The 16,737-nt window shown below is 44.1% G+C and overlaps 1 protein-coding gene across 1 annotated transcript in view; it reads left to right on the forward strand.

The window, feature by feature from the left end:
- SUN2 (Sad1 and UNC84 domain containing 2) overlaps window positions 1-16,190 on the forward strand; it is a 116,333-nt gene extending 100,143 nt beyond the window's left edge. Inside the window, exons 14-18 of the mRNA XM_085601282.1 lie at window positions 396-480; window positions 2,241-2,356; window positions 3,698-3,865; window positions 11,180-11,272; window positions 12,393-16,190. Coding sequence (XP_085457408.1) covers window positions 396-480; window positions 2,241-2,356; window positions 3,698-3,865; window positions 11,180-11,272; window positions 12,393-12,506 — 576 coding nt within the window. The 3' untranslated portion in view covers window positions 12,507-16,190. The remainder of the gene's footprint in view (window positions 1-395; window positions 481-2,240; window positions 2,357-3,697; window positions 3,866-11,179; window positions 11,273-12,392) is intronic.
- Window positions 16,191-16,737: the final 547 nt, after the last annotated feature.

Raw genomic sequence — 16,737 nt, forward strand, 5'->3', positions numbered from 1 at the left:
GGTTCCAGTTGATGGAACCCGCAGTCTCTCTCCACCTCACTCGGTGGGTAGTCTTACTTCATAGATGAAGGGGAGGAGCCCGACCACATGAACGGGCCAACGGATCGTGGATTCGGGCAGTGCCGGTAATCCAAATAGAGATTCCCCAGCGGCGCAAACAATAGGCAGTTAGTGTCTTACTTGACATCTGCCTTATAGAGGAACTATCTCCTTCTTTTTGATTTAAATATAGATTGATGTATCCGCCTCCATTTCCTGCTAATTCCGCTCTCTCCAACATGATGTCATTATCTCTTTTCTCTTTTCTCTCTTTTCTCTTTTCTCTCTCTCTTCTCTCTCTTTTTTCTCTTCTCTCTCTCGGTCTGTAGAGTGACGCACCTCTTGTTTCTTTTCAGGAAGTCCACGAGATAGTAAACCGTGCTCTGAGCCGGTTTAGCGAGGACCGCATTGGACTCGTAGATTACGCTCTGGAGTCTTCTGGTATGTACCACAGTCCGTCACTAGTGCAGGAGTGAAGTGGGGAAGTAAATGATAGGCTTGATTTAACACTAATTGATGCCAGCGACGCCTGGGTAGGACAACCGGTGGGGGTAGTAAAACAGCAAAAATCCCTTCCACAGAAGAAGACATAAGAGTATATTTTGAGCAAAAGAGCAGTAGCATGATTCCATTCTGAACGCCTTGCAGATTTCCATCCCCACCTCCTAGTCGCATAGCTAGCTGAGACATGCAGTCTGGTTTCCAACATTATAGCTGTACACACACTCTGTAGGAGGGGTGTCTAGGGAATTTTGCCCAAGAACAAAAAAAATGTCTGCATTAAAACAAACTAGAAGCATTAGCAAAGCCAGTAGGTCTGGGATTCGTTGCTAAAGTGTGCTGCATTAGCACAAAAGAGCGAGGCATGGAAGGGAATCGGCAAGCGCGGACTGAGAAAAGTGCAGTTCAGTGGATGCACTCCAGTGCGGCCAGAAACATACACCCAAACGGCCAGTAGTGTTAGGTGAGAGATGAATTCTCCACCAGGCTGAGCCATGCCGTGATTGCCAAAGTGTCAAGTCAGTGGTTGAAAGAGGCTGCTCGAACAAAGCTTGTGGCTGAAAAGTGTGGACCCATGGCCTTTTCTATATATATCGTAAGCAGTGGGCCTGCTTGACAGCTGTCAACCCAGACATTATGAGAGCTTATTCCCTTGGAAGCAATCTCAAACAATGGTCCCCAACCTTTTAATTTCTGGTGACCCCCACTTAATCATTAGTGGAACCCAGGCTCCCCCTACTGAATCATTACTGGAATCTAGGGGCCCCCACTGAGTCATTACTGGAAGCACGGGACCCTGGCCTAAGCATTGTCGATGATTTGAACCGCAAAACAATAGACAAATAAATGCAGAAAAAAAAGCATTCATCAAACAAATACCAAAATGATGACACATTTTATTTAATTATTTTGTTTGATGCACCTGCACTGCTCCCACAAATCAATCTGAGGATACCAATTTGTTAGCCTCTAGTTTCAAATCCCTTCACATTTACAGTACGTTTTAAAATGTTCAATTGTAAATTTAGCGTCTTTATTTCTGTACGCTTCATTAATTTTGACATTATTGAATTTTCTGAGAAGTCGCGGACCCCCTGAGGAGGCTTTGCAGACCCCAGGGGACCCCAGGGGACCCCAGACCACAGGTTGGGAACTACTGATCTAAAACATTGAGGGTGCTGCCAAACTACTTTGGTTTCCCAAAACACCAGGAAGCTTAGATGCATAAAAGATCATTCGTACCCCTTTTACACAAACTTGCTTAACATTGTGGAGATGACATAGATTGTATATCGGTGGGAAAAAGCAGTATTGGAGAGGGGAAGGACCCAGGTTGAAATCTGCAGGTAAAGGCTTTCCACCTGTTTGAGTAACAACATAAAAGAGACAAAGTGGTGCTCGGCAACTTGTCAAACATTTTTTTTATAAACAGTATTTTGATTATGTTCACTTGTTTGCTGTATTCACATTTCATTTTTTTAAAGTTTTTTTACCATGTTATGATTACTGAAATATTGTTTACATTGATGATTTCGAGCACATTTTGAAACAGAACAGCAGAGCTTTGTACTGTGCCATGAGAGATGTCTAGGTTGTAGACCTTAGCATTGATCACTGCCAGCGAGATGCTTTCTGAGGTTACAGTGTACAGATGTGAGACTTGCGGCCTATCCATGACCACGTTTCTCGTTCTCTGCCAGGGGCGAGTGTCCTGAGCACGCGGTGCTCGGAAACCTATGAGACCAAGACGGCCCTGCTGAGTCTGTTTGGTATCCCCTTGTGGTACCAGTCGCAGTCCCCTCGTGTGATTTTGCAGGTAAGGAAACCAAGCCGGTATTTCAGCACCTCCTCTTTCGCACATATACAAGCCATGTAGCAGGCTGCCGCAGTGCAAGACTCCCTCACATAGAATCTGTATTGCAGACAGCAGCAGTGCTAGCTTCCCTCACACACTGAAGCAGTACAGCACAGGTTGCAACAGTGCAGGTGACCCTCGGGCTATATGCTCGTCGCAAGGGATGCGAGGTCCAGTTCAAATTTATAGACTTAGCCCTTCTTTTAGCAAAAAAGAGGAATCACTTGGAGATGGAAGTCCACAAGGATGGAAGGAGGACGTAGAGACGTGGGGATTAGCAGAAGGTGGCGCTCTCAGACGCGAAGAGCTCAGAGGGCTTCGTAAGCGTCCTATAGCCATGCAGTGGGACCTAATACTAGCTTGCTTTAGACGTAACTGATCTGCAGACCGCACAATCCCAAACCTGACACGGCAACACAGTACGTTATGTTTAGAAACCACACCAGGTATAGTTATAACCATCTGTAGAAAGTCATGTCTCACACACCGACCCTATTGCTAGCAAAGGAACCAACGGTAGGTGCCGCCCAAAGGTGTCCCCGGCCTCCTATCTGCAAATTTAAAGGGACACAAGCGTCGCACTTGAGACACACTAGATAAAACGGTCCAGGCTGCCCAGTAAGGAGGTACATACACGACCGTACCCGTCAGCGTGGGGGAGAGGGGGGTAAGTTAGTTACAGAGTTATCCGAAACTGTTATAACATATTCATTCCAAGTTAATTGAATGAGCATTGGCGGTATGCTACCAGGGACTCGCTGACCCCATCAGCGGGATGAGGAGCCACATTGTTTGAGGAGCGAGATGTATTACCAGTCTGACTATTAGATGACAGAAATTTAATGTTGGCAACCATACCTGGGAAGTGTTCCTCAGGACATGAATGCCATGTAACTGTTTTTTTCATGTAAAAAATGCTGGGAAAAAACGTGTTAAAAAAAGAAAGACTGACACTGTGTGTCTTTAGTCTATGTTGCTGGATCAAGAAAATGTGTGCTAGGGTATCTCTCGATCACTAGGTAGCCATGAGAGCTTGTTACAAGACCAGCTTCCCCGCCACATTTCATACTATTTTGGTGAACAGACCAGGTGGGATCTACCTTCTGCAGGAAGGATTGCCCTTCAAGGCAAAGCGGGGATAGTAAGAGCATCCCTTTTCTGGCAGATTGTCAGGGTCCTGCTGTGTCCTAGAAAGAGACTGTGGCTTTGCAGTGATTGGCGGAAAGGTAACCAATCACTTATTCGCTCCGCATCCTAGGCTATTGCTGTTGCATGTTTTATTTCTGTTCTCCTTTTCTGCAGCCTGATTCGAACCCTGGAAACTGCTGGGCCTTCCGTGGCTCCCAAGGCTTTGCTGTTGTCCGGCTGTCCAGTCGCATCCTCCCCACAGCGGTCACCCTGGAGCACATCCCCAAGTCATTGTCGCCCAAGGGCTCCATCCCCAGTGCTCCTAAGGACTTTGCAATCTATGTGAGTATGAGCAAGATAAAAGTGGGGGGAGTACAGGGGTAAACTGGTGTAAGGTCAAAGAACAACTCTTCCTCTATATGTGGGGCAGGACAGGTGTTGGGGATGTACGTTTTATCACATGTTTTGTAAAGTGCCTCTATGTATTTCTTTTGGTGCCTGATAAGTGTTGTAAATCCTAAGTTTTAAACAGAAAAACGTGTGAAAATACATTTCTATGAAAACCTTACCTTGGAAATCAACTACGAAAATTAGGCAACACAATGCTTTGCATTACATTAACTATACATTCAAACTAAGCCCTATAGTGATTGCAATGACCTTACGCTAGCCCTCAAACTACTCACCGACACTGGCCAGCATTATTAGAATTGTTTTAATATCTTAAGTTTTCCACATCAGTTAGAACATAATGAATCTAATGTAGGGCAGTCCAGCTAATGAGCAGGGTGGCCGGATCCATGCCAGATTTTAATGATCACCACGTAAAATAAATTCACATATAAGGAATCTGGATAGAACTCATTTACATAGTAGGAGGTTGCCCTGAAAATCTGACATGGATCCAGCCATTCTGGACACCGTTGCTCTAAGGTATTCAAGTTTCTATGAAAGGGTTACTTTAATGAAACCAAGGTTTCCTTAGTGGTGAATGGCTGGAAACAATTATTTCGGTTTATTATAATATTGTTATTTTTTTTACTGAGTAAACTATTTGCAATTGATTGTTTTGGCTGGAGAAAAGAGGTAGATTAGAAGGACATCGACATAACATTGAAAAGATTGAGAAAAGAAATATCAAACTTTCCCTCCTTGATTAAAACCGGTCTGAAATAAGTAGTGAGAAATTGGGTCCCCTTAAAAATGCCCCAAACACTCAGGAGAGACTCAGACGACCCCCTACCTTCCTGCTAAAGTGATCTCAATCCCATTTCCTTTATTGTGTAAATATGTAACGGAATATAACTTGCTGTACAGAGCAACCTGGCAAACAATATTTTGCTTATCTTTGTTGTGTAAAAAACTAATAATGACGGTAGACATAGTCTAAGATATGTTACAGACAGCACAGTGACCGTGGGTCTGTCCTTTGTAACCATTGGTTAAACAGGCATTGACAATGGGTCTGGACTTGGCACGTTTAGAATGGGGTTTAATAATTTTTTTTGCAATATGAATTACAAGTTTAAAATATAGTAATAAAAAATATCAAGGGGGTGTTTGGCTTACCAGCTCTGGCACTGGAGTGCAATACGTTTTAAGTAGATGTACACATTTGATCAGATAAAATGTCATCAATCACTGTGCAAAAGGCCAATGGCTTAATTGGGCTGATCCAATGCTCCATGTTTTAAGCAGTGATGAGAGGAAGCCAAATGTGAATTATAGTTTAACAAACCAGTGATTGAAGAGGGCTGACCCGCGCCCTTTGAAAACTACATATTTATGTACATTTATTAGATTTTTTTCCCATAGCGTGAGACTGGCAAGACCTCTAAAGCAGTCTTTAAGCCAGACCTGAAAAGGCGATCTGGAGCAATAGGCATAGTTCAAAGACTTGTGGCAGTCTTCCCATATCTCCCCTGTATAACAAGCATTGGAAATGCAATAGGTCTCGCAATTGCTTAATTTAGAGCTATTGGCGTTGTAAATGGCGTTGTAAATGACAATGCAAGACCTAAAAAAGGTGCAGGACGTTGGAGTGAATCCCGCTCGTCCGGCAAAAGGCGGCAGCCAAATTAGAATGAAGCAGATACGCATCACGATTTCGAGAACAAACGAGATTCCTGTGGAAAAAAGTTAAATATTATTTTCACGTGCAAAAGGAAGCGAATTTTCCTGCAAAGGACTGGTAACAGCTAAGTTTTACTATTTAAAAATGACATAAAAAGATGGATAACATATAAGCATGAAAAATTATGCTAGACGATAAGCCTGAATAAATGCACAAGCCTTCTGAATTTACTTTTATTGAAACAAATAGCGTTTGCTATAAATTGTTTGAGAGGCTTCTGTAGAGAGCCGTTCGCATCTGAGTGAAAAAACTTAATTCGCCGATGGTCGGAAATACTCTGGGAGACCTTCGTCTGCCCAGAACGAGAGGTTTTCTACAGCCTCGATTTGGGTTCAGCGGCACAAAGGGCCATGATTGTAAAGTAATCATTCTTGTGTGATGAAATGAATAAGAAGCTTGCAGGACTAAACCACCAAATGAAAGATTCTGAGACAACTTAACACAAAAATAGCATATGTTGACTAATACCATGTTGCGAAATTTTAATTTCTGAAATTAGTATGGGTAAACAAGATTACCTGGGAAATTGCCAACCTTCAGTTTGTAATTAATTAAAAAATGTTTGTACTTTCCTTTAGAATTTATTTCAAGTGCCATACATTAGTTATCTATTTTCCTAAAATGTCTGCCGCTGATGTAAGGGCCAGGGAACGTCTGGTCAGTTGACTTCCAGTATAATATATTTCATAAACAATGGGGTGACCTTGTGTCCCTCAGAACCTGGGTATAAATTATATAAAGTACAATGGTTCTGTCGGGTATAACCACACAATTACTTTGCTTTACAATTGAATTAAATAAAGCTGAATGTATCAATCAACAAGAGAATAATCAAAAGAAAATTGCATTTAAGAAGAACACATGAAGAAATAAACAATGACAATGCACAAACCACGATAGAATCAGATTTACTGGGTGGCAAGGTATTCTTTATATATAAATTGCATCATTTATATTATCACCCATATAATTCTTTTTAGCAAAAAAAAGGCTGCCAAAGTTGAGAACATTAGAGTGAATTTGTGAATAAGTGACATAAGTGACACAATTGGTGCGTAATATATACAAAGTGAATAGAAAAAATATATACACAGTAAAACAGGCCAGTATGAAGAAGAGCAATGACACTGTTTCCAGAAATGACTCAAGTTCTTTATAAAACAAGGTCTTGAACTGGGCCTAGGTGCTGTCGACGTTTCAACCCTATATATGCAATCTTAAATCGTCATGCGGGTCTTCATCAGGACTAAAAATACACAATGGCAACCTGCGGGAGCAAGTAAAGCGCGTGTCAAAAATAATCTTTGATACAAAAATTTACGTGTTCCAAATATCACCAAATTGTGGTAACAGAGATAGGTGGCCATAACTCACCTAACAATTAGTATAGGAAGGCCTTGTATTGGCACGATGTGGAGCAGAATCACTCATCCAATGGAATTCTGCGGATCAAAATTTAGATAGAGTAAATTGTTCGTAATTTACACGCTGTGCAATTACTTTAAAATGTAAGTTTACTAATAATCCAGCAGCCACCAACTGTGCAATAAAGCACAAAAACGAGCAGTATAAAGGACTACATGACGCCCATGACCACTTGCAACCAGAACAGCATGCAGTAAATGAATAATATGCAGGCATCTAAAGTCCCGCATCCTTCCAAAGAGGAAGAGAGGCTCCACCGTCTGGACCCAAAACGTGCGCTCTCCTTTTATTTGGACCGCACAAAGCAGTTCCGGGTGGACGACCAACTTTTTGTTGGATACGTGGGTGCTAAGAAGGGGAAAGCGGTGCACAAACGGACCATCTCTCGGTGGGTCGTTTTGTGCATCAAAATTTGCTACTCCTTGGCAAAAAAGGACCCTCCTGTTGGGCTGCGTGCCCACTCCACTCGGGCCACAGCGGCTACTACTGCTTTGGGACGGGGTGTCCCTTTGCAGGACATCTGTCAGGCGGCGACGTGGGCTTCGCTACACACGTTTGCCAGGCATTATTGCCTTGACAGCCAAGTCCGGAGGGATGGCTTCTTTGGCCGTTCTGTCCTCCAGGACTTTCTGGTGTGATCTTGGTTCGCAGACCCACCACCGGGGATGGTATTGCTTGGGTATCTATTCTAAGGTGAGGAATCTAACTAACGTGTTTCTTTCAGATGAACAAGTTACTTACCTTCGGTAACAATGTATCTGTAAGAAACATTAGTTAGTTAGATTCCTCACCGACCCACCCATCCTCCCCGTTCTGCGAACCGACATCTAGGGTTAAGGATATCCTTTTCAGGCCCCTAGATTTTCTTTTTGGCACCAGTGTCGGTCTTTGCATGGCTCTGTGTTCCTGGCGCGGAAAGCTATGTACAAGAACTGACGTCAGCGCGCGAGGGCGGCGTCTAAGTACTCCGACGACGTCATTCCGGCGCACGACGCCGACAACGGACGCGGAGCCGCAGACGACGCCTAGCGACGCGCAAGGGGTATTGCTGACGAAAAATCTTCCGGATCCAGTCTGACGCCTGGGGATATTCTAAGGTGAGGAATCTAACTAACTAATGTTTCTTACAGATACATCGTTACCGAAGGTAAGTAACTTGTTCTTTAAAGTAATTGCACAGCGTGTAAATTACGAACAATTTACTCTATCTAAATTTTGATCCTCAGAATTCCATTGGATGAGTGATTCTGCTCCACATCGTGCCAATACAAGGCCTTCTTATACTAATTGTTAGGTGTTATGGCCACCTATCTCTGTTACCACAATTTGGTGGTATTTGGAACACGTGAATTTTTGTATCAAAGATTATTTTTGACACGCGCTTTACTTGCTCCCACAGGTTGTCATTGTGTATTTTTAGTCCTGATGAAGACCCGCATGACGATTTAAGATCGCATATATAGGGTTCAAACGTCGACACCACCTAGGGCCAGTTCAAGACCTTGTTTTATAAAGAACTTGAGTCATTTCTGGAAACAGTGTCATTGCTCTTTTTCATACTGGCCTGTTTTACTGTGTATATATTTTTTCTACTCACTTTGTATATATTACGCACCAATTGTGTCACTTATGTCACTATTTCACTTATTCACAAATTCACTCTAATGTTCACAACTTTGGCAGCCTTTTTTTGCTAAAAAGAATTATATGGGTGATAATATAAATGATGCAATTTATATATAAAGAATACCTTGCCACCCAGCAAATCTGATTCTATCGTGGTTTGTGCATTGTCATTGTTTATTTCTTCATGTGTTCTTCTTAAATACAATTTTCTTTTGATTATTCTCTTGTTGATTGATACATTCAGCTTTTTTTAATTCAATTGTAAAGCAAAGTAATTGTGTGGTTATAACCGACAGAACCATTGTACTTTATATGACTTCAAGCATAAGGCGAAATGAGTCCCAGCCGATGAGTGTTGTGCTCCTGCCGTAACGTTACCCAGCTGTGTCTGCCTACTCGCCGTGGCGTGTCCTGCAAGGCTTACCGTAGCCTGAAAGTGAGTGAGTGAGTGCGGGAAGCGGAGCGGGGAGGTGAGCGCAGGAAGACCCTGGCCTCGCCTGACATGTATGGCTCACAGCGCTGCCCCGCTCTAGACACTGGCAGTTCCGGGGATTCTTGGCCTCCAGAAGTGCCTGAGGCACGACCCCGCGGGCTGGAGATGAAGCCCATGTTAAACTTTGAAGGTAACGCGCAGGGGGAGGTGGGGCACTAAGGCCCGAGCCCGGTAGAGAACGTCCATAGAGTCCAGTACGTTGACCGGGTAGATACCCTCTGACTCCTCTCCTTTCATCTGGTGACATATTTGTACAATAGCACCCTTTCCCCCCCACCTCCTAAGTTACCCCATCAATACCGATATTTTAACTTCGTTAAGCGGGCCAGGAGAAATGTGTGGGGTTTTAAGTCCCAGCAGTGCAGAGAGCCTTTATAGGACAAGCTGTCGCCCTTGCGCGAATGAGGATAAAAAAGTGCTCACAGAGTAATTGAAGGAGTCTGCATCACGCCGCAAGCAAAAGAACCAGTCCAGGTGGGCGGGGCTTAAAAGAGACAGGGCGGTCACGAAAAAGCCTCACTTTGAATCGGAGGCCAGCGTTTACCATAAAGGATGACGCCGGCCAATAGAAAGGATGGGCGGAGCTTCCACTCCACTTCAGAAATCAACTTGACGACAATAGATCTTGCAGAGCGAGCAGCGCATGCGCTGCAACGCTAGGTGAGACCTAAAAATAGAGGGACCGCGAACATAGTGTATCCAGCCCTAAAATATTTGGACTGGGAGAATCATCAAACAATTCCAAAATACTGTTCATCAGTGTTGCAATTTAGTGTGTCTGTACATTCCTTGTTTCTGTTGCCCAGAGGACCCAGCTGAGGGCAAACAGCTATGAATGCCAGAGCTTCATTGGACTTTCCACTGTCTTCATCACCTGTCTGGATGGTTGGAGTACTGTCCGGATGGCAGTCCATTCCTGGTGTAAAGATTTGGAATAAGCGCTGTAGAGCTTAAAGAGCATTAGGCCTGGATCTTTCCAGCAGTGTTGTGTTGTTGGTCAGCAGTCCTTCCCCTTTGATGAAAGAATGAAAATCAGCATGGCTGCCCTAGGTGCAGCTGACAACTCCAAACTCACTAGTGTTTTCCTGTTAGTGAAGACACGTTTACTAAGCCTCTTTTAACTAGAGAGAAAATGCCTGTAGGCTACATATTGTCTTTCTTTGTCAAGACTCCTTTCGTACTCCTCACTACTTTATCAAGTTACTCGGTGCTAGTATTTCCTAAATGGATGACTTGAATATAGACATTGCCAACTTAATGTGTGATTTTCTTGGTTTGCAGACTCAAAGATTTAGATCCACAAATAAACAGGGAGTACTCCTATTTGCCCTGCTTCCCCAAACAGTGGGCGCATACAGAACTATTGATATTGTCCAAGAAAATCAATCCAAGATGTCACTTGTCCCATTGTTAGTCATATAATGTGTGCAAGTAGTTCTCCTTTTTTGTGTGTGTAACGTTGTGTTTGGAAAGTATGTGTTTAGTTGGAGTCTGCCACAATAAAGGCTAGCTAGTTGGCAAATTATCATCCCAGTATTTATTCTCAAACCAATCCAAGATTACTGCAAAGTAGCTGACTAGGCCATTACCATCTTGGTAGCCCTCCAGTTTCTAATATAGGGGCAGACACTCAATCCAACACACCTGTTGCATGGCTATGCACCCAGAGGGTAACTGGCGATCTGGTAGGTGTTCCCTTGCCGTAGAATGGGGAAACTCTTAAATTACAATGGCTTCCAAGTAGATGTTCAGCTTGAGTGAGCCACTGCAGGAATACAACTATTCAGTTTATACAAAGGGGGAAATTGCAAACTCCGTATTGCTGCCACACAGCTGGATGACTTGGTTATTATTATTATTACACTTGTCTTCTCTGTACTGTAGGTGGAGGGAAAGACTTGATTTAATTCGTTCACCATAGGACTGTTCTCTTAATTCCAAATGTGATGCAATCTCGCCCCACCCTTGTCTCTTTAAGGGACATGAGGAGGAGACTCCGCGCGAGGGGACATTCCTGGGCCAGTTCACCTACGATCAGGATGGAGAACCAATCCAAACTTTTTGGTTTCAGGTAAGCAACAGCCGAGATGCGACAGAAGGTCTCTAAATGGTGGGGATGAGACAGCGGGACTTCACTCATTTTGGTCTTCTTTCCACTCAGCCCTACAGGTGAATCACCATCATTCTGGTTCCAATCCTTAACTAGACCATACAGCTCTAAAGTTGACGAGCATCGTATCTCACTGCAGATCCATTGCGCTTCAATTCCCATAGAAACTGTGATCTATTAAATACTGCAGATAGGGTGGGTCTTTCTAACCCAACCCCCCTTTCCATGCCCCAAAGTCCATGGGCACCTACACCCAGACTGGAAAAAAAGCTTCAACTTGTGTGTACCCCAACTTGTGTGTCTCATTTAAGTGCCGTGACTAAACCTGCCTTCCACTACTTGAACCTACTTCAAAGTGTCCTTCCTCTCCTTCAACTCACCCAAAAAATCACCATTATACTCATTGTGATGATATTCAACATTGACTACTGTAACAGCATCTGCATCTGCTCCCTAATCTTTATTTAAGATCCAACTAGTGTAGAATCACAATGACTGTGTCCTATTTGGCCTGAGTCTGCTCTGACGAAATCTCACCAATTTTACAAGACCTTCGTTCGCTCCTTGTGAATGAAAGAGCTAATCTGAAATCGCCATACTTGAGCCACAACGCATTGCATCCCTGATAACTAGACTACTTGTCTAAGTTTTTCTTCCCTTATCTCCCATCTAGAAGCCAAACATATGCCAACCACAACGTGCTGTCCATTTCATCATTCCTATACATAAAGTTTAGAGGCAGGACTATTCATATGCATGAACAACCCTATGGAACTCCCTCCCAAATCATTTAAGGCTTGCCTTCAGCAGATTCGGAAAACTGCCAAATACTCACCTTTTCAAACAACCCTATGTTAACCTCTTTTGCTTCCTGCACCAGCGCCCAACCTAGACTGTTTAGACCTCTAAAACCATACCATGCCACCCTTCTAAGACTTTTTCATCTGCTTATCATTGTCATGAGATCATGTGGTTTAGAATTACTGTCAGTCTATTCAACAGACCCATCCATATTGTGTGAATTTAAGCACCTAAAACAAAAACCCTAGGTAAATAAAATAATTGTGTTTTATTTCTGCAGGGGGAGCCCTTAGCAACATATCAGATAGTGGAGCTGAAAATCCTCAGTAACTGGGGTCACCCTGAGTATACCTGTATATACCGCTTCCGGGTGCACGGAGAGCCAGAGGAGTGAGAAAATAGTGCCCCGGCTCCTATGGTACGCAGAACCGTCGGACCAGGATAGGAATCACGACTGAGAGACTGTTCGGGTATATCTTTTTTAAGGTGGAAGAGCGGTTCGAAAAATGCACTGATAATGCCTGGAGAATTGTTCAGGGTTGGGGGGTCGGGGGAAAGGGGATTTGAGCTACTTTTCCCATCTAGGACATGGGATGGAAAACTGTTTTGATAGAAGCCATGTTTGGTTAAGGTTTTAGCAGCAACCATTAGAGATGTCGTAGCTCCTAGCCATGTGCTAAAATGTGCTGTGCGCACACAGGTTTGTCCACTGTGTTGACCACTGCCTGATTTCACTGTCCAGTCCAGGTTACCATGTGGCATAACTCCTAAGGTGCAGGTCTGTGGACAAAGGCCACCACAGCTTTAAAAAACAAAATGAGAAGCTTTTGCAGAAAATTGAATGTTTTGGGGATGGTGGGAGGCGGGCGAATATTCACCATATAAATTTTGAATGTGTACGCTGTATTGTAAGCACATAGGGGAGGGAGCTGGGAAGAATCAAGTCTTTCAGCCCCTTCCTTCTTATTTTTTTGCTTCTGTTTTAAAGCTTTATTTCAGTGTTAAGATCTTATTTATTTTTTTAGAGACTGTGTTTCTGTATTGAAGTACCAGGAAGTTCCTCAGTGTTAGTTTCCTGCTTCTCAGGACTCTGCTCTGTTATTGAGTAGCAGTGCAGAGCCATCTTCAGTGTTGTTTCCTGCCCCTCCCCACTAGAGAAGTGGGTTGTGGACCACCTGGTCCTTCCCTCAGCTGCAAAAGGTCTAGATGTTAAGTTTTGGGATCATGCGAGGTACGAACCAGCGACTGCGGCAGAGCTTACTGCCAAGAAGTAAATGTTAGATCCCATGGAGCAGCATGGCTCAGCCTGTGATCTTGTGCTTTGGTCTGTTCCTCTGGCCACTGTTTCTAAGCTTTGCCTTCAGGGTGCTTAAAAGTTGCCTCAAGGCGATTGATACAAGGCTTTACATTAATGCTAGTTTTTCCGCCTTGCCTATCAGCAACAACCGATTTTGCTCGACACTGGCTTATACCTCAGCCATAGCCCAACATGACTTGAAACGCAATATACTGACCCCACTGAGGCAGGCCCACAAGCTGGAAGGTAGATTACATCAACCTGCATCCACATAAGTTGTGCGAGGACCTGTATAAAACTATTAGGACCTCAAAGAGACCTGTTCCTATTGGACACATAGTGTGTTCGCGTCTGCATCAGGTTCATCATAAAAGGTGGGGCAGTAGAAGGGACATTATTCCCCAGGCCGCATGGTTTTTCAGCACCCTGTTCTCATCCTGCAAAATCTATAGATTTTGATCAAGTCTGCCTTGTTTATTAATGATGAGGCAAATAACCAGCGTACTATTGGATGGTGTCAGATGCTGGGCCTGGTGTGGTTTCACTTTCCCTGGAGGATTTTCCTTTTTATCCTTAAAGCAGGTGCGTGTGCTGTGTCTGACTTCTATAAGTGATAACCCTGCCGGGGCGGGAGCATGGAGTGCTGGCCCTCTCACAGGTGTGGGGTGCAGGACACCCCACTATCAAGACTTTATACCTCTCATGCCAGGGTTTAATAAGCTATAGGACTGCACTTCAGGAAGCACACCAGGCTGTAACATCTTGGCACCAACAAAATAGAAAAAAAGGGGTAGAGCAAGAAGGCATGTGCCTGGTGGCAACCACCGCTCAACCCCCAAAACAGGAAAAAAACAACCTTTAACAATTTGCAAATAAGATTCCTGCCTATGTAGACCTTGTTGATCTGATAACCAAGACCAAGTCAAAGTGGTGCCACAGTGTAAGAAGACCCTGTCCCTCAGGGAAGTAAGCGCAGCACAATAGATAGCACATATATGTGGCAGTCCGTCGTATATACCTGCGTTGTCTGCAGCTGTCGCTGTAAGTGAGGTGAAAGTTTGAATAAGGGGTCACAATGTATAGGTGTGTACCTCCTTCCAATGACAGTAATGCACACACCCCCTTGTACTGAACTTATCAGCTCGAGCCTGTGGCGAGAGGGGTAGGTTTTTCCTGTTCTCCCTCCCTGTTTTTGCCCTGTTTGATTCTTATGTGTGATATTATTATTTTAAAGTGTGTATAATTCTTGCGTATGTTGTTGGTGTGCCTCTGAGTTGTTCTACGAGCCCTGCTTTCCTCTCTCTGCAGTTTTTGCTTTTTCTTCCACCTTCAGCTGTTCCTCTCCCTTCGCTTTTCCCTCCCCCCTCAACTGGTACTGTTTGTCTCTCTCTGTGCCATCTCTTGCCCCCTTAAATTCACTAATTCCTCTCCTCAGCAGTACCTGTCTCCCCTTTCCTCTCTGCACCACTGCTCTCGCTCTCGCTCTCGTTCCAGTCTTTCACCCATTTTTCGTGAACCATTTGACTTTCTCTCCCCCTCAGCTGTCCCTTCATCCACTGGAGCAGGGCTTGTTTTTAAGGTATTATATTGGCACATATCATTTGCACTTGGCTTAGCTTTCCGAGGCGTTGACATAAAGTCTGTAAATAGATTTTTCCACTTCTGCAACAGGACTTTCACCACTGCCGATTTATACTTATAGAGGAATTTTTGTTACTATGAAAACTGATTGTTCTGAGTGTTCCCGCCTCAAGCTTGAGGCTTGCGCATTGCTCCCTCATGTATGAGAACCTAGCTTCTTACCTTCATAAAGGGAACTTGGGCACCATCCCCTCACACAGGAGCCCAGGCATCTCACCCTTACACAGGAAACCTTAAAGTCTTCACATAACATGGGGACCTGGTGTCTTTCCCTACCACAAGCCAAAACATCCAAGTGGCCTCCCTCACAAGGGAGCCAGAGGGTCCCTCCCTCATACAAGGCACGTGAGGACCTCTTCACGCAGGTAGCCTGAACGTCTGACGCTCTCACTGAAGACCCTTGTGTCCCATCTCCACACTGAGACCTTGAGAGTCTCTCCTTCACACAGGGAACCTGAGCACCACCCCTAATAAATGCTCAAACATCACATTCTCACACAGAGAGCCCAAGTGTTTGCCGCCTCCTGCATAATACTTGCACATCTTCCCCTCAAGATGGTAGCCTGTCAGTCGCAAACCCACCGGGGAGCTGCAAGGTCCTGGTGTCTTATTTCTCCACACAGAGACTATGAAAACCTTCCTCGCCCCCCTGCCACCACCCCACTACCCAAGGTATCTCACTCTAACACAGGAACCCTAGACACCCCCCTCCTTACATAAGAAGGATACACATTTCACCTCTACGCGAGGACCCTGTGCATCTCTCGTGCAGGCAGCCCGAGCACTTCTTCCTCATACTGGGCTCCTGGGATCACTGCCTTTTTTACAAAGACACCCTGAGCATCTCACCCTTAGAGAACCAAAACGTCCCTCTCTTGCCCAAGGTTCACACAGAAGGAGCAATAGCGTTTCCCCCTTACACATGAACATCTTCACCTTATACGGCTTGAGCATCCCTCATTAAAAGCTGCAAGCTTTTCTAAGGTGAGGGTCCCGTCCTATATTGAAACAAAAATTCCTCATTGTGTGTTTTTTTATGATGCAACTTGGTTGTTTTTAACTTAAACTGCCATAATACAGCATTGTTTAATACAGCATTTATGCCTATGCAAGCAAAATAAAATAACAGGAAAGAGAACAGTTTGGCTGTTATTTATTGTTTTGTTTGTGCTTTTTGAGAAAACACATATAGGACAATAAAATCTATCTTATGCGGGTATGAAAACTTTTTATTTATGAATTATAAATGTGTTTCTTACGGAAACTTCTACCTGCACATTCCTCATCTCTTGGATCTCCTCTAGGTACCAGACCGGATCTAAAAAATTGAAATAATTCTCCTGCTCTGAAAGGTGGCACTTCAGCTCTGATTCCGCTCTGGGATCCACCCCAGACATGACATCACAGAGCCACATACTGTGGCAACACAGCACAATGACATCAGTTGCTTTTCCCCCCCCCCCACATCTTTCGGGCAGATTCATACTCTGCCGCCTCTGAGAGCTTTTTTGCAGTTTTCTGACAGGATGTCTCTGCTGCAAATGTCAAATGCCATTCCTGCAACAAAAAGATGTCACTCTTGTACCTGTATGTACCTGTACAAAATGTTTCTCTGGACCTTGAGGCCTAAACAGCAATAAGTCATGTGGCACGTGTCACCTCACACATGTCAAGGTCATAAGGAGTG

Source organism: Triturus cristatus, chromosome 4_2 (genome assembly GCF_964204655.1).
Source record: "Triturus cristatus chromosome 4_2, aTriCri1.1, whole genome shotgun sequence".
NCBI lineage: Eukaryota > Metazoa > Chordata > Amphibia > Caudata > Salamandridae > Triturus > Triturus cristatus.